We start from the raw sequence: 18,495 nt of genomic DNA, 5'->3' as shown, positions 1-18,495 counted from the left end.
TGCGTCTGCAAGAAACGCGATTCGGATGGGTCATCGGGGAGAGCCCAACCTCGCAATCATCAGCACTCGCATTTCACGCCTCCACGGCGGCTTTACAGGCGGACCTCGCCCGTTTTTGGGAAATCGACGAATGAACGCCCACTGCACACATTTCGGAATCGGAACGACAGTGCGAAGAACACTTTCGAAATCACGTTCAACGCACCAACGAAGGGCGATACATGGTCGCTCTCCCATTCAACGAAACAACTCCTTCGCTTGGATCCTCTAAGACAATGGCGATGAAGCGACTCATTTCCCTCTGTCGTCGATTCCAACGAGACAAACGATTCGAAGCCGACTATCGCGCCGTGATACAAGAATATGTGGAATTAGGACACATGACGAAGATTACCACGGACAACTGCACGGACGACGGATATTTTCTGCCACATCACGGCGTGATCAAAGAGTCCAGCCAAACTACAAAACTCCGAGTTGTGTTTGACGGATCTGCACCAACCACCACCGGAGTTTCATTAAACGACGTACTTCATACGGGACCGAAACTACAAGATGACTTATTCTTCATCCTTCTAAGATTTCGTTCTCATCAATACGTCATTACAGGCGATGTCGAAAAGATGTATCGACAATTTCTTGTGCGTCCAGAGGATCGAAAATTTCAACAAATTTTGTGGCGCAATTCTGATGGAGAAGTTGACACCTATCAACTTAATACAGTGACATTCGGGCTGTCAGCGGCCCCTGATCTAGCCATTCGGTGCCTCAAACAACTGGCGGACGACGGGGGACATCGGTACCCACGAGCGGCGACGGTCTTACAGCGAGACTTCTACGTCGACGATGTTCTCACTGGAGTTGATAGAAAGGTCGAGGCACGATCATGGAGAACGGAGCTCACGGAACTGCTTAAACTAGCCGGCTTAAACATTCGAAAATGGGCATCGAACGACCGGGAACTGCTACGAAGACTTTCCGAGCAGGACATAAACGACAAGCTGCTACTAGGCGAATCGCAAACCTTCAAAACTCTGGGTGTGGTTTGGAATTCCTTTGACGATTCGATCCTATATTCCGTAAAAATTAATTCCACCGCCTCTCGAATCACGAAGAGAACAATGAGCTCCGAAATCGCCAAGATCTACCTCGCCAAGACCCCCTCGGATTATTGGCACCAGTGATCGTTCGAGCTAAGATGCTGCTCCAACGACTCTGGACTTTAAAAATTGATTGGGACGAATCTCTACCGGCTGACGTGCACACGGAATGGAGCAAATATTATGCACAGCTGCCATTATTGAATAACGTGAAGTTTCCACGTAAAACGATAATCAAGGCTGCAGCGGAAATGAATTACACGGGTTCTGTGACGCTAGCGAAAGGGCTTTTGGGGCATGCGTTTACCTTCGTATCATCACTCCGGATGGTCATGTCTGGACACGACTCCTCACTGCAAAATCAAAGGTGGCTCCACTGAAATCACAAACCATTCCAAGGCTGGAACTGAGTGGAGCACTTCTTCTCGCATCATTGGCCACCACAGTCCTTCAAGCTTTACCAAGCAACATTTCTCGGACTGTTTACTGGACGGATTCTACAATCGTACTTCATTGGATCAATACATCACCCCATACGCTGAAAACCTTTGTCGCTAATCGTGTGACAGAAATTCAGCAGAAGACTCACACCTCAGATTGGCGTCACATTCCCACTGCCGATAACCCTGCAGATCTCATATCTCGAGGCCAATCACCCGAAGATTTCCTGCGACCAGCCATTTGGCAACATGGTCCGGAATGGCTCCAACAACCAGAAAGATAGTGGCCGACGTGGAACCCTGTACCATTAACTGAAATACCAGAGCAGAAGAAAGCAACATGTCTGGCCGAGACTCCTGCTGACCACAGTCTACTGGAGAGATTTTCTTCTTGGCCCAAGCTGATTAGAATTAGCGCACGTTGCCTCCGATGGAGACAAAAACAGGATCGAGGGAGAACTCTAACTACACATGATTTAACCAATGCGCATAACAAATTGGTCAAACTGTTACAACTCTGTTATTTTTCAGATAAAATCCGCACTCTCCGAACAGATCGAAATTCTGCAGTGAAGGGGAAGCTGCAACGACTCAATCCATTTCTCGACAAAGACGGGATGTTGCGAGTCGGAGGCCGACTCAGTCACTCATCAATGCTGTTCAGTCAGAAACACCCACTCATTCTACCCAAATCTTAAGTCACAGCGCTCATAATCGAGCATGAACACCTCATCAATCTCCACTCCGGAACTCAAGCTACCTTATACGCCTTAAGAAGATCTTATTGGCCTATCGACGGCCGTAGTCAAGCTTGGAGCACGCTGAAGAAGTGCGTCCGTTGCTGCCGAGCTAATCCACCTCCAGTGGATTACGTAATGGGCGGCCTCCCAGCTGCACGGATAACGGAATCTCGACCGTTTACCAACGTCGGAATAGATTATTGCGACCGTTTTACATCAAAGAACGAAAGGATCGCAACCGACGCAAAACTAAGGTATATGTAGCAATCTTTATATGTCTTGCAGTCAAAGCAGTCCACATCGAGCTGGTCAGCGACCTCACTAGCGAGGCCTTCATTGCTGCTCTGCGAAGATTCATCGCTCGCCGAGGATTCTGTGTGACAATTTACTCCGACAACGGTACCAACTTCGTTGGCGCCAACAATGAATTACGAGAGCTCCGAAATCTCCTGCAATCCGACGATCATAAGGTAAAGGTTCAGTCCTTTTTAGCCGACCGACGGATCGAATGGCTCTTCATTCCTCCCAACTCACCTCACTTCGAAGGGCTATGGGAAGCTGCAGTGAAGTCCTTCAAACGACATTTCAGGCGTGTCGCAGGTAACGAGCTCTTTACATTCGAAAATTTAAATACACTTATCATTGAAATCGAGTCTATGACTCCTGTATCATCTGATCCATTACAACACAGGGTGGGGATACATGGGAGGCAGACGTAGAGAGGACGGAGCTGCGAGCGTAATCGAAATCTCCGGTAAACTGGAGAGCCTGGGCAAGGGAGGTAACCAGAATGGAGGACTAGTGCCTGTGAGCGCAAAACGGGTGTGGATGCGGGTAGTCCGGCTTGGACAAGGAGGAGTTAAAGCAAAACATACCAAGTGTGAGGTTAGGACGGTGGAGTAGCCATATTAGGACGCGAGACAGCAGCGCCGCTACACGGGCTACCTGAGGAACTACCCAGACGCAGCCATATTGGCGCGTGCGCCGAAGCGCGTTGCGCGGGCCACTTGAAAGTGACAGCGACTGGCAGAGTGGCAAGTGCTGACCGAGCGACATTTCCTGCCCAACGGGGAAACGGACGCAACCATGGCGAAAGAGGAGGAGGTAGAGGAAAACGCTAGTGGACGGAGGGAAACGGAACTGGCTGCGGAGCCGCCGCACGTTAGCACCTGGAGCGTGACGAAGGCGATGCCGCCAAAGGAGGGACCCTCCCGCTTCACGCTGTACAAGGAGGGAATATGGACTGAGGAAACAACAGAGGAGGAGGAAACCCCCGCCAGAGAAGCACCCCGAGCGAAGAGAAAGAAGGCCAACGAATCCCCCGAACTCCCCGCGGACCCGGCTGAAGAAATGAGAACAGCCACAACGGCGGACATAGGAGCCGAACTGATTCGCCGGGCCGCCGAGGTGGCCAAGGCTGCCGAGGCACCCCGCAGCCACAAGGGCACGCAGGGGAAAACCCTGAAGGAGGCGGCGAGAACCATCACCGCGGGCGTGACAGAGATAGTGAGGAGAACGGACCCTGTCACCGACGTACTCGCTATAGCGCAAGGACGCATAGCAACACTGGAGGCGGCGGTAGAGGCACTCCGAAAAGAACCGGCCTCGCGCCCCACCGCGGATGAGAGCAGCTACAGGGCGCGTCTCGCTGCAGTCGAGCACCATGTAGAGGAGATGAGGTCCTTGCTGCACCGACTGGAGGAACAACTGCAGGGAACAGAAAAAGGAGAAGGAAAGGAGGTCGCCCCTGCCGCGAACACGAGAGGGATGGAGCCTGGAGCCCCAAGCGCCCCAGCGCTCAAGGTAGGCCGAACGGCTGTCACCGAATGTTAGACCGTCGGAAGGAAAAGAAGAGGAAAGGAGAAGGAGGCAGGGAAGAAGCAGCCGGCGAAGCTGATCCCCGAGACAGGGGCGGAGAGCCAGAGGAAAACTCCGGAGAGTGGATTGGAGAACGCACGAAGAGGGGGAGGCAGGGGGCCCCTCCCGCGAGCACCGCGAACGTCAGCGGTAACAATCACCCTGACGGACAAATCGAGAGAATCCTACGCGGAAGTGGTGGCTGCGGCCAAGGACAGTGTCTCCCTGACCGATCTCGGCATCAACACGATGAGGATGCGGAAGACCATCACCGGAGGTGTCATCTTAGAGGTCCCTGAGGACCAGGGAAGGGAGAAGGCCGCAGCGCTCGCAGCACAGCTGACGCGGGCTCTGGACCCGAACGAGGTCCGCGTGGCGACCCCCTTCCGAGCCGCGGAGGCAAGGGTGTCCCTGATAGACATAGCGGCCACCAAGGCGGAAATCCAAAACACCCTGGCGAGGGAGAGCGGCTGCAAGCCGGAGGACATCCGGCTGGGAGAAATCCGCCCCGCCCGGAACGGACTTGGCACCGTATGGATACGAGGCCCTGCCAGTGCAGTGAGGAAACTGGCCCAGGCTGGAAAGGTCGCCATAGGCTGGTCGACGGCGAAGGTCGAAGCCATCGAACGGTGACCGTTACAGTGCTACAGGTGCCTTGGGATAGGACACACGGGGAAGACCTGCACCGCCAAGGAGGACAAGGGGCACCTGTGCTTCAGATGTGGCGAACCAGAGCACCAGGCGACAGCATGCACTACTGCGAGCTCGAAATGCCTGCTCTGCGAGGCGCTTGGAGCACCGTCGGTGCACAGGATGGGGGGACCGGCCTGCGCCCCCTCGAAGAAAGGAACGAAAGTAGCCGCCCGCGGATCCACGGCTGCAAGAGGCAGCGAGAAAGGCTCCCCGTCGCAAAGCGACCCTAAGCGCGCGAACAAGGAGGTAGGCACGGAGGAAGCCACAAACAGGGAAAGAACACCAAAGAACTGAGAATGCGCATCCTCCAGACTAACCTGGGAAGGTCAAGGCGAGCACAAGACCTGCTCCACCAAACCATCCGGGAGAGCACGGTCGCCCTAGCGGTGGTGGCGGAACCATACAGAGTTCTTGATGCCCCGGCGTGGGTCGGAGACACGGACGGAATGGTTGCCGTCACCTGGACATCAACGCCCGGGGCGTTCGCCCACGGAGCCCTGCTGGAACGCGGCAACGTGTACGCCGCGGTCGAGTGGGCAGGGATGATGGTGGTGGGGGTGTACGTGTCACCTAACAGCGGACGGGCAGCGTTCGAAGAATTCCTAGACGGAGTTGGCGACTGCGTCAGGCGACGACTCCCCCGACAAGTGCTCGTCCTGGGAGACTTCAACGCACAATCCACGGAATGGGGGAACGCCAGGACCAACGCGAGCGGCCGCATGCTACCAAACTGGGCCGCGGGACTTGGACTTCTGTTAGTGAACAGGGGCTCGACCAGTACCTGCGTGACGTGCAGAGGGAGCTCCATTTTTGACATAACATGGGCCTCCCCCGAGGCATTCAGGCGGATCTCAGGCTGGAGAGTGGCCGAAGGGGTCGAGACGCTGTCGGACCACCTCTACATATTCATGGAGGTGGACGCACCTGGACCTGGAATGCCGACGACAAACGACGGGCGCGGCCCGCCGAGGGGGAGACACGCGCGCCCACCACCTAGATGGAAAATAAAGGAGAGGAATGAAGATCTACTCCGGGCGGCTGCTATAGCAACAGCTTGGAGCTGGGAGGCCTCAACAACGACGACCGAAGCAGACGTGGAAGAGGAGGCCGAGAACCTCCGCCAAGCCATGACAGCCATCTGCGACGCATCCATGCCACGAGCCGCACCGGGCACGGTGCGAAGCAGAGCAGTTTACTGGTGGAACCCCGACATCGCGGAACTGAGGACGAGATGTGTCCGGGCTCGAAGACAGTACCTAAGGGCCCGCCGCTGGCGACGACGCGACGAAGAAGAAGTCTCCTTGCGCTACCGAACGTACCGCGCGCTACGGCGCTCGCTACAAAGGGAAATTAAAAAAGCGAAGGACCGTGCCTGGTCCGAACTGGTCGAAACAGTCGAGTCGGACCCATGGGGGAGGCCATACAGGACGGTGACACAGAAACTACGCGCGAAGGGCCCCCTGACAACGACGGAGATGGAACCTGCGCTGCTGACGCGGATCACCGGAACGCTCTTTCCCCCACAAGAAAACAGAGCGGTGGAACGGCCACGGGAAACGACACGACCGCTGGAATGGAGGGACGACTGGGAAGTCACGGAGGAGGAGATATGGGAGGCTACCAGAAGAATGACTTCTCGCAACGTGGCACCGGGCCCGGACGGAATCCCTGGCCGGATCTGGGGGGAAGTGATGGGGGTCATGGCCCCCAGACTCCGGCACCTCTTCACAAGATGCCTGAGGGAGGGAGTCTACCCCCGGGCGTGGCGGACGACGAGACTGGTCCTGCTCCATAAAGAGGGCCAACCGACGACCTCGCCGTCAGCGTACCGGCCGATATGCCTACTGGACGAGGTCGGCAAACCACTCGAGAGGGTAGTCGCCGCCCGTTTGGAACGACACATAGCGGGCCAAGTGCCAGGTTTGCGCGAAAGCCAGTACGGCTTCCGGAAGGGGCGCTCGATGATTGACGCGGTCAGACGCGTACGAGCGATTGCGGAGGACATGGTCTCCCGGAAAGGCGTGGCGCTGGCGGATTCCCTGGACATCGTCAACGCGTTCAACACCATGCCATGGGACAGGATAGTGACGGCCCTGGAGCACTTCGAGGTTCCCAGCTACCTCGTCCGATTGATCCGAGCCTACCTCGACGACAGGTGGGTGTGTTGCACCAGTAAGGAAGGAGAGGAAAAGCGATCCGTCGAGCGTGGCGTCCCACAGGGCTCGGTGCTGGGCCCCATACTATGGAACGTTGCGCACGACGAGGTACTGCGATGCCCGCTACCCCAGGCGCGGCCATGATATGTTATGCGGTCGACACCCTAATCCTGGTCGAGGGTCGTGGCTGGCACGAGACAATGCGCATTGGCGAAATCGCAACGGCCTGTGCGATCCGTGCCGTGAACGAACTGGGCCTAAGAGTCTCCCCTGCGAAGTCGGAGGCCACCTGGTTCTTTGACAGGAAGAGGCGAGGGACACCACCGCCCGGCCTATGCATAAACATGGCAGGTAAAACCGTCCGGGTGGGATCACAGATGAAGTATCTGGGACTCACCATCGACAGCCAGTGGACGTTCGACCTGCACTTCGACTCTCTGATCCCGAAGGTGTCAGCGGCTGCCAATGCCCTGTGCGGCCTACTACCGAACATCGGCGGGGCCGGAGAAGCGGTGCGCCGACTTTACGAGTGCGTCGTTCGGTCACGAGTGATGTACGGGGCCCCAGTATGGGCGGACGACCTGATGGCAGCATTCTGCTCCTGAGAAGGAGGCACAGAGTGACCGCCATCAGAATCATTAGGGGATACCGGACGGTGTCTCACGCGTCGGCGTCCACCCTAGCCGCGTCCCCCCCGTGGGAGCTGCGGGCGCTGGCGCTCAAAAAGTGATACACCCGCCGGAGAGAATGGCATCCGGGAGAAGACCCCACCGAGCAGGCGGCTCCAAACGACACAGGAACCGCCGAGGAGGACACATGGAACCTGTGGCGATCCCAACTGATCAACGGGAGAAGCGAACACCGAGGCGCGGAAGCGGTCCTACCAAACTGGGAGGCATGGAGGAGCCGCCACGGCTTCCCACTCACATTCAGGATGACACAAGTGCTCACCGGACACGGCGTGTTCGGCGAGTTCCTGAAGAGAATAAGGCGAGAGACGACAGACACCTGCCACCACTGCGGAGATGGCAGGGACACAGCGCAGCACACCCTGGAGCTCTGTCCGGTGTGGGAGCTGCCCCGCTACACCTTGCCGCACGCCATAGGAGAAACGTTGACATCCTCAGCGATTGTAGAAGCGATGTTGAGAGGGTGACAGGAACACGAGGCCGTCCGCCTCTTCTGCGAGCGAGTTATGCTCGCGAAGGAGCGAGCGGAAAGGCAGAGAAAAAAAACTTTCACCCCTGCAGGATAAGACGATGGAGAAGGATGGCAGTCAGACTACCCAGAGCCGCCCCGCCACCACCCCAACGGACTACGACCAGAAGAAGTGACAGCGCTAGGGCCAACGACCTCCCCCTAACGCCTACTCAATAGCCGGCTCGAACAAGAGAACGCGAGAAGGGGGTGCAACTGAAGTTAATTCATAAGAAGTTCCTGGAGCACCCCTGTCACGCGCATAAGATGGTCATCGTGGAGTTTTAGTCGGTAGGAGTCCGACACTACTCTGCTGTTACGCAATTACTGGAACAGAGGAGTGTCCATGAGGATTTCTCCACGTAAAAAAAAAGAAAAAAAAATTTGTATGTGAGTTACTCTGGCTTATCAATATGCCCTGTTCAAAGTTGGCCAAGCTGAATACTGTCACAGACCTCTATCTTCCTTAATAAGAGCTGTAGGGGATCGAATAATGAGACTACCAATATGTGTACTCGTTAGTGTATTTGAAACAGATCTTGTCGCGAAACGATATCTATACAGACGTTTAGTCACACTTTATACTGAATCGTTTGCGATCACGTTCGTTTATTCATTATCGTCAGAAGAAGGCCAAAAGACACAAATTCGTCTTGTTTTACGGTTACATGTAGCAGCACCATTGTTTTGCCCGGAGCTTATAATTCCTTACAATACCTCTTGATATTCCGAAGCAAAACAACAACATGGTTTGAAGCAAATTCTAACTCTTTTGACGCTACAGAGGTTTTAAGGCATGGATAAATTGAATGCATCTTTGTTGAGTCTAGATGATCCAGAATGGCGAGCTACCGCAAGTAGAGCAACTAATCGAAATACTAGACATGCACATATACGTAATATGTTCAACATGGATAGGAAATTGTTTTGAAATTTAACAATCATTGCAATAATTACATCGGTTCGGAAGTCGTGTTACTAGATACTTATTGTAATATCGTAAACTAATTCGAATTAGAAATCAGTTGAAAATAGAAAAACCGTGTACGTCGTGTTTCTGTGGTTCGTTTACATTTAAGAGTGCCTACGTGACTAAAGGCACGTAGTTGGTAGTTCTTACATAGGTATGAGGGAAACAATAGACAACGTTAGAAGAAGGACGGTTTCGCTACGCAAGGCGAGTCGAAAAGTGTGCGTGTTGCGAGAATCAGAGCTAATTGTGTCGTCGAAGAGTAGAGTCGTTAGAGGTATCGAGTCGTCGAAGAGTAGAGTTGTGAGAATTGATAGCATTGTTAGAGAGAGAGAGAGTGTGTGTGTGTGTGTTAGATTCGCTGTGACGAGAGTGGTCAAATAACTGTAAAGTTATTTGATATAGATACGAGTATTGCATTTAGTTTCCGTTAAATAAATATCGTTTCCTGTCCAATTTATATATGTATATTCAATTTAATATTAATAAGTTGCAATTAATCGGGAAAAAATTTCTATCCTTATTTTCCGATATTACATTATTTTCACAGATTTCAATTCACTTATCCATTGATTGATATTAGGACAAATGAGGAACTTCGCATCTTGTTAGATTAACAAATAAAATGTATTGTTCCTGATAAATGGTATGCAGAATAGTATTGGAAATAAAAGACTGGTTTATATTACAGTTCAAGTGACTGATAGTAGGAAAGCAGTGATGGAAAGTGAGGCAACATATTATAAAATTGAATCCCTAATTATAGCATGTAGATAGTATTTTGAGTGTGGACGGAGGACAAAATTATGCACATTCCTTTTTCAATTCCAAGGAAAAACATCATCGATGAGTCAGTTGTCAAAACACGATGGAAACTGCTCCTTGTTAATTGAGCAAGTTTGATATAATTACACAAGCTAAAGATTTAACTTGAAATTTGTTTGAAAAAATTTATTTTTGCTTATACCTGATGTCAAACGCGGTATTAAGTATCATGCTTTTATAACTATTGTTTTAAATATTTTTGTGTTGAAATATTGTCGTTTGGGTGTCTGTTTTGTACTGGAGGAGTACCCGAAATAATTATACTCGTCGTGTACAGCTAAACAGCTACAGGCAGTTGTTTGTATTCCTGGAACGCGTTGGATTCGTGTTTACATGGTACGTTGATTGGAATGACTCAGAGGTGGGTTACTGGGGGTGTGAGTAATTATGTTTCAGCCAGGATTGGATAGAGAACGCGTTTAATCGACGTTTAAAGATCCGCTTAATATACACATGCTCTGGTAGTTTCTAATTGGATCGTTATAGATGTCGTATACTTTCTGCTAAATCCGTTTTTGGGAGACATTAAGATGAAAAAGGTCATATTTTTATCTCGTAATGTAATGTAAATTTCGATGATTTGGCTGCATTGGTTGATTTTATGTATCAGGGTGAAGTAAATGTGGTTCGGGAACAATTGGCTAGTTTTTTAACAACTGCTGAACTGCTTGCTGTTCAGGGCCTTGCCGATGGTATAGGAAAAGATAATGCTAGTTTAGTAGAGGTATGTTTTTCAAAATTGTTAAATATGATTAGATATTTTCTGCTTAAATTAAAATAATACACTTGTATCACGTCAAACTGTGTTTCGGGATGACATTTTTATATCAACGTTATTGTTTTTGTATTCGTAATGACGCAATTTTATTTGATACTAGTGCTTCAAAAAAATAATTAAAAGTCAATAGATCTTGTTCATATATTTGATTTGAATGTAATTTAATATATTATTTTTACAAGATTTATGTTCCATATACATATACATTTATTTAGTTACTATTCTCTGCTTATTTCATACGAATTTCATAGTCTACAGCCTACTTTATCTATTATATGTGTAACTTAAAATCATTGGAATAATTATTTTTGCATCAACATTAATGTACGTGCCAAATAATACGTGCAGTACACCTTCATACGCTATTGATTATTTCCTGTAAATCAAGAATTTTAATATAATGTACAAAACATATAAAATTTAGCACTAAAATTGTCGCACATATATTTAAAAATTAATTGGAGTGAAGTATTTTTCAAAAATTCTTAGAATGTAAGGCCAACGTAAGATTTTACACGGAACTAGTTTCCATTTTCGCGCGTAAGACTACGTCAGAAAGACAGGGGAGGGGGTATAGAAAGCGGACTTCAGACGCGCAGCGTAGACTTCCCTTAGTCATCTTACGACTGTGCTGTGAGGAGGGTGTTTTGCTCGCTGGTATCAAATCCTTTGTGTGCAGTTGTGTGAATCTCTTCTGTTTTGTTCTACAACAAACACGAGCCGGATACAGGTTGGTATACATTTTACTTACTCAATAATTGGGTGAAATAGTTGAGAAAGCATGGCGAGGACAAAGAAGGGACTTTCAAAAACAAACGCCAACAAGCCAGAAACAGAACGGTTACTAACATGGATTGACGAAGTTCGCCGCAAAAGATCAAAGTGTCGCCGAATGCGCAGACGCGATTTACGGATTGAAGCAATGCTGACGTGCGCTCTTTCCAAAGCTAAAAATGATTTACGCATCCGGCGATTATCAGCAGCTTCAAAATGGCAGAAATTTAAAAAAACAATTATAGAAGAAGAAGTTAAACTATACAAATTATGAACTCTACAATGGTGAGGACACGGAAAATCCGGAATCGTCTCAACAGAATCCCCGGGAGGAGCCATCGTGTCCTGAAGTGGGCAGTTTAGACGATGTCGTGTCTAAGTTGGCAGAAATAAAAGTAACGTTACGACGCTGAAGTTGCGGGAAAAATGCAAGCGATCAGGTTTGGAAGACCTAACTGTGACAAGAGGATTTCTCGCATCGTTTTATCTACCAAATGCGTAGAGATTTCAACAACTAAATGGAATCTCGAGCGATTACGGAGCACCGTGTATTACGTCCGTGCTGCAAGAATAGAAATCGCATTACTATCTTGATGTATATATGGATATATTTTGTTTGCAGTCTCACCGTACGAGATGGCATTGGGACAAGCGGAGGGAGTTGGTGTTTGCAGCGATGCTGAAGCGTACTGCACGCTCGAGGACCCCATGTTCTCCAGTCTCTGCGCCTTTCATTGGTTTGGTTTATATATTATATTATATGTATTGGTTTGGTAATATACGTAATAATGAGCGTTCGAGGTATGTTCGAAGAGTGTTTGATCCGATATTTTTTATTTTCAGAAATATATACTTTGTATGTTTTATAGTTTGAAGAAAATTTGTATAGTACATTTTAGCTTGTAGATTTAGTATTATCGTTTCTAATATTCGCTCCATTATACTGTACGTCAAGATTTTGTATATTTGCTTAATGTTGATTAACAGTTTTGTAGACTTTAAGAAATGAAATGAAATTAATAAAATTTGGAAAATGTTTACAGTTTTTCTGCAATCTTCTAGTTCATATTAATGGCAAAAATGCTTTTCTGCCCCGCATACTACACATAAAGAAATTCTGTCGCAGGCAAGAGACCCGTACATGTACCCAGGCTGTTGGCCGTCATCGGCAACATTATTTGGCCTGTCTCTGTATGAGATAAGGAACGACGAGAGAGGATTGGTACGGCATAAAGAAGGGGGGAAATGTCTTTCTTTTTAGAAAATCGTGCATGAAGTTTTCTGGCTGATGAATGGGTTGCACCATGATCAAGTTGTACATAAACGTCTCATTACTCCGCGCTTCCGTATCTTGAACATCCGAGCATCAACTAATTCGAAAATCGTTTGACACGCGATACTCATAGGCTTATTGTGACGAACTACAGCAAATTGTAGCAAATCTTATTTGGTGGGCTCTAATACCTTTTGTACGTTATCTGTGCTAATGTGTCTTCTCATGTCCCGAAAAGTGTTTTCATAGCTTGTACCACCAGGTTGTATGCGAGTTGTCGAAGCACACAAGACAAGCCTCCACTGAATATCAATAAGGAGAGACTCCGCTAGGGGTAATGGCCCCCCCTAACGCCAATTCAATATTCAGAAAATATTAGGACTGGCTAGAACTAGAGAACGCGTGAAGGGGGTGCAACTGAAGTTAATTCATAAGAGAATCCTGGAGCATCCCTGTCATACGCGTCGGGTGGTCATCGTGGAGTTTTAGTCGGTAAGAGTCCGACACTACTCTGCTGTTACGCAATTACTGCAACAGCGGAGTGTCCATGAGGATTTCTCCACGTAAAAAAAAAAAAAAAAATTTGTATGTGAGTTGCTCTGGCTTATCAATATGCCCTGTTCAATGTTGGCCATGCTGAATACTGTCACAGGCGTCTATCTTCCTTAATAAGAGCTGTACGGGATCGAATAATGAGACTACCAATATGTGTACTCGTTAGTGCATTTAAAACAGATCTTGTCGCAAAACGATATCTATACAGACGTTTAGTCACAGTTTATACTGAATCGTTTGCGATCACCTTCGTTAAGTCATAATCGTCAGAAGGAGGTCAAAAGATACAAATTCGTCTTGTCTTACGGATACATGTAGCGGCGCCATTGTTTTGCTTATAATTCCTTACAATACCTCTTGATATTCCGAAGCAAAACAACAACATGGTTTGAAGCAAATTCTAACTCTTTTGACGCTACAGAGCTTTTTAAGGCATGGATAAATTGAATGCATCTTTGTTGAGTCTAGATGATCCAGAATGGCGAACTACCGCAAGTAGAGCCACTAATCGAAATACTAGACATGCACATATACGTAATATGTTTAACATGGATAGGAAATTGTTTTGAAATTTAACAATCATTGCAATAATTACATCGGTTCGGAAGTCGTGTTACTAGATACTTATTGTAATATCGTAAAGTAATTCGAATTAGAAATCAGTTGAAAACAGAAAAACCGTGTACGTCGTGTTTCTGTGGTTCGTTTACATTTAAGAGTGCCTACGTGACTAAAGGCATGTAGTTGGTAGTTCTTACATAGGTATGAGGGAAACAATAGACAACGTTAGAAGAAGTACGGTTTCGCTACGCAAGGCGAGTCGAAAAGTGTGCGTGTTGCGAGAATCAGAGCTAATTGAGTCGTCGAAGAGTAGAGTCGTTAGAGGTATCGAGTCGTCGAAGAGTAGAGTTGTGAGAATTGATAGAGTTGTTAGAGAGAGAGAGAGTGTGTGTTAGATTCGTTGTGACGAGAGTGGTCAAATAACTGTAAAGTTATTTGATACAGATACGAGTATTGCATTTAGTTTCCGTTAAACAAATATCGTTTCCTGTCCAATTTATATATGTATATTCAATTAAATATTAATAAGTTGCAAGTAATCGGGAAAAAATTTCCATCCTTATTTTCCGATATTACATTATTTTCACAGATTTCAATTCACCTATCCATTGATTGATATTAGGACAAGTGAGAAACTTCGCATGTTATTAAATTAACAAATAAAATGTATTGTTCCTGATAAATGGTATGTAGAATAGTATTGGAAATAAAAGACTGGTATATATTACAGTTCAAGTGACTGATAGTAGGAAAGCAGTGATGGAAAGTGAGGCAACGTATTATAAAATTGAATCCCTAATTATAGCATGTAGATAGTATTTTGAGTGTGGACGGAGGACAAAATTATGCACATTCCTTTTTCAATTCCAAGGAAAAACATCATCGATGAGTCAGTTGTCAAAACACGATGGAAATTGCTCGTTGTTAATTGAGCAAGTTTGATATAATTACACAAGCTAAAGATTTAACTTGAAATTTGTTTGAAGAAATTTATTTTTGCTTATACCTGATGTCAAGCCTGGTATTAAGTATCATGCTTTTATAACTATTGTTTTAAATATTTTTGTGTTGAAAAATTGTCGTTTGGGTGTCTGTTTTGTACTAGAGGAGTACCCTAAACAATTGTACTCGTCGTGTACAGCTAAACAACTACAGACAGTTGATTCTATTCCTGGAACGCGTTGGATTCGTGTTTACATGGTACGTTTATTGGAATGTCTTAGAGGTGGGATACTGGGAGTGTGAGTAATTATGTTTCAGCCAGGATTGGATAGAGAACGCGTTTAATCGACGTTTAAAGATCCGCTTAAAATACACATACTCTGGTAGTTTCTAATTGGATCGTTATAGATGTCGCATACTTTCTGCTAAATCCGTTTTTGGGAGACATTAAGATGAAAAAGGTCATATTTTTATCTCGTAATCTAATGTAAATTTCGTTGATTTGGCTGCATTGGTTGATTTTATATATCAGGGTGAAGTAAATGTGGTTCGGGTACAATTGGCTAGTTTTTTAACAACTACTGAACTGCTTGCTGTTCAGGGCCTTGCCGATGGTATTGGAAAAGATAATGCTAGTTTAGTAGAGGTATGTTTTTCAAAATTGTTAAATATGATTAGATATTTTCTGCTTAAATTAAAATAATAAACTTGTATCACGTCAAACTGTGTTTCGGGATGACATTTTTATATCAACGTTATTGTTTTTGTATTCGTAATGACGCAATTTTATTTGATACTAGTGCTTCAAAAAAATAATTAAAAGTCAATAGATCTTGTTCATATATTTGATTTGAATGTAATTTAATATATTATTTTTACAAGATTTATGTTCCATATACATATACATTTATTTAGTTACTATTCTCTGCTTATTTCATACGAATTTCATAGTCTACAGCCTACTTTATCTATTATGTGTGTAACTTAAACTCATTGGAATAATTATTTTTGCATCAACATTGATGTACGTGCCAAATAATACGTGCAGTACACCTTCATACGCTATTGATTATTTCCTGTAAATCAAGAATTTTAATATAATGTACAAAATATATAAAATTTAGCACTAAAATTGTCGCACATATATTTAAAAATTAATTGGAGTGAAGTATTTTTCAAAAATTCTTAGAATGTAAGGCCAACGTAAGATTTTACACGGAACGAGTTTCCATTTTCGCGCGTAAGACTACGTCTTAAAGACAGGGGAGGGGGTATAGAAAGCGGACTTCGGACGCGCAGCGTAGACTTCCCTTAGTCATCTTACGACTGTGCTGTGAGGAGGGTGTTTTGCTCGGTGGTTTCAAATCCTTTGTGTGCAGTTGTGTGAATCTCTTCTGTTTTGTTCTACAACAAACACGAGCCGGATACAGGTTGGTATACATTTTACTTACTCAATAATTGGGTGAAATAGTTGAGAAAGCATGGCGAGGACAAAGAAGGGACTTTCAAAAACAAACGCCAACAAGCCAGAAACAAAACGGTTACTAACATGGATTGACGAAGTTCGCCGCAAAAGATCAAAGTGTCGCCGAATGCGCAGACGCGATTTACGGATTGAAGCAATGCTGACGTGCGCTCTTTCCAAAGCTAAAAATGATTTACGCATCCGGCGATTATCAGCAGCTTCAAAATGGCAGAAATTTAAAAAACAATGCTTGAAGAAGAAGGTAAATTATACAAATTATGAACTCTACAATGGTGAGGACACGGAAAATCTGTATGTGAGTTACTCTGGCTTATCAATATGCCCTGTTCAAAGTTGGCCATGCTGAATACTGTCACAGGCGTCTATCTTCCTTAATAAGAGCTGTACGGGATCGAATAATGAGACTACCAATATGTGTACTCGTTAGTGTATTTAAAACAGATCTTGTCGCAAAACGATATCTATACAGACGTTTAGTCACAGTTTATACTGAATCGTTTGCGATCACGTTCGTTTAGTCATAATCGTCAGAAGGAGGTCAAAAGATACAAATTCGTCTTGTCTTACGGATACATGTAGCGGCGCCATTGTTTTGCCCGGAGCTTATAATTCCTTACAATACCTCTTGATATTCCGAAGCAAAACAACAACATGATTTGAAGCAAATTCTAACTCTTTTGACGCTACAGAGCTTTTTAAGGCATGGATAAATTGAACGCATCTTTGTTGAGTCTAGATGATCCAGAATGGCGAACTACCGCAAGTAGAGCCACTAATCGAAATATTAGACATGCGACTCCTTCTTATCCACTATCGATCGAAGCGAGCGACTTACACCCGTGCAGAAATTCCACTACCTACGATCCTCTTTGACCGGAAAGGCCGCGCGAAGCATACAATCGTTAGATGTCACCGAGTTAAATTATTCGATCGCTATTGACGTTCAGAAGGAAAAATTCGACTGCCACCGTCAAGTCTGCATGCGCGACTGGGACTTGATTTTTGATTATCCGAAAATAACCAAAGAGACACCCGAAGCGATAGATGATTTTCTTGAGACGGTCAAGGTAAACCTCCAAGCGTTAGAAAAACTCGGTGAACCAGTTACCTCAAATGTCGCTCTTATAAAATTATTCACGTCGAAGCTACCCTCAGCCATCATTCGCAAATGGCAGCGCACATTGCCGGACAAGAAAATGCCGTCATATAGGCATCTGGTAGACTTTCTGAAAACACGGACGAACGGCGACAGGACAAGCTCTGCATCAACCGTGATAAAAAGGGAGTCCGATCAACACAAACGTCAGCGACCGAACGCACCGCGAAGTTACGCATTCACAAGTACACATAATACGTTGGTGTGTCCGAATTGTCAAGGACAACACGAATTATGGAATTGTGATGTCTTCAAAGCGAAGTCGCCTAAAAAACGCCTTGAAATCGCCAAGAGGGCGTCTCTATGTACCAAGTGTTTAGGTAAGGGACACGCTATTACTCATTGCTCCGCCGGTTCATGTCGCATCTGCAAGCAGCGACACCATACATACCTACATCAAGACCATGGTCATAGCAAATCACGACCACGTGTAAGCCGGTCATCGAGCGGTCGATCATCGAGCGATCGATCATCCAACGGTCGATCACCGACCCCGCGATAGTCACATCGTTCGAGACGCGCATCCACGTCTCCCCGATCGTCTCCCCGATCGTCTCCCCGATCGTCTCCGCGAACATCTCCGAAACGTGAATCTCGGTTATCGCGAACGACGGCATCGGGATCAAATATATCGTCCAGTCCTAGACGACAAGGAAAACAATGACGTCATCAAACGACCTTGTGAGGGACCGAACCACAGAAAACGGACTCATTGATCTCGCTTCCTTGTGAACCACTGCAGCACGATTTGTTAGTCACAGCGCAGGTCAACCTATTGAACAATAAAGTTCAACCATTCCGTTGTTGAGCTCTGCTAGACACCGGCTCTAGCATGAACTTTATCACCGAAAAACTCGCTGATTCGCTAATACTTAACCAACGGAAATGTTAGGTCCCAATCGGAACACTCAACACGTTATCGACAACCTCGAAACGTTACATCACGGCCACGATCACCTCCATCGACGGCACATACGAACGCACCTTGACGT

General features: G+C 46.6%; 1 protein-coding gene across 1 annotated transcript; it reads left to right on the top strand.

Annotated features, from left to right (window-relative positions):
* Positions 1 to 275: 275 nt before the first annotated feature.
* Positions 276 to 1,824, top strand: LOC117162292 (uncharacterized). The gene is made up of 2 exons (XM_076626895.1): positions 276 to 1,038; positions 1,340 to 1,824. Exons 1-2 carry the CDS (start codon positions 276 to 278, stop codon positions 1,822 to 1,824), a joined length of 1,248 nt encoding a protein of 415 aa, XP_076483010.1.
* The last annotated feature ends 16,671 nt before the right edge of the window (positions 1,825 to 18,495 follow it).

This window comes from Bombus vancouverensis, unplaced genomic scaffold, assembly GCF_051014615.1.
Source record: "Bombus vancouverensis nearcticus unplaced genomic scaffold, iyBomVanc1_principal scaffold0035, whole genome shotgun sequence".
In the NCBI taxonomy this organism is placed as follows: Eukaryota; Metazoa; Arthropoda; class Insecta; order Hymenoptera; family Apidae; genus Bombus; species Bombus vancouverensis.
This window is presented reverse-complemented; position numbering and strand designations above follow the sequence as displayed.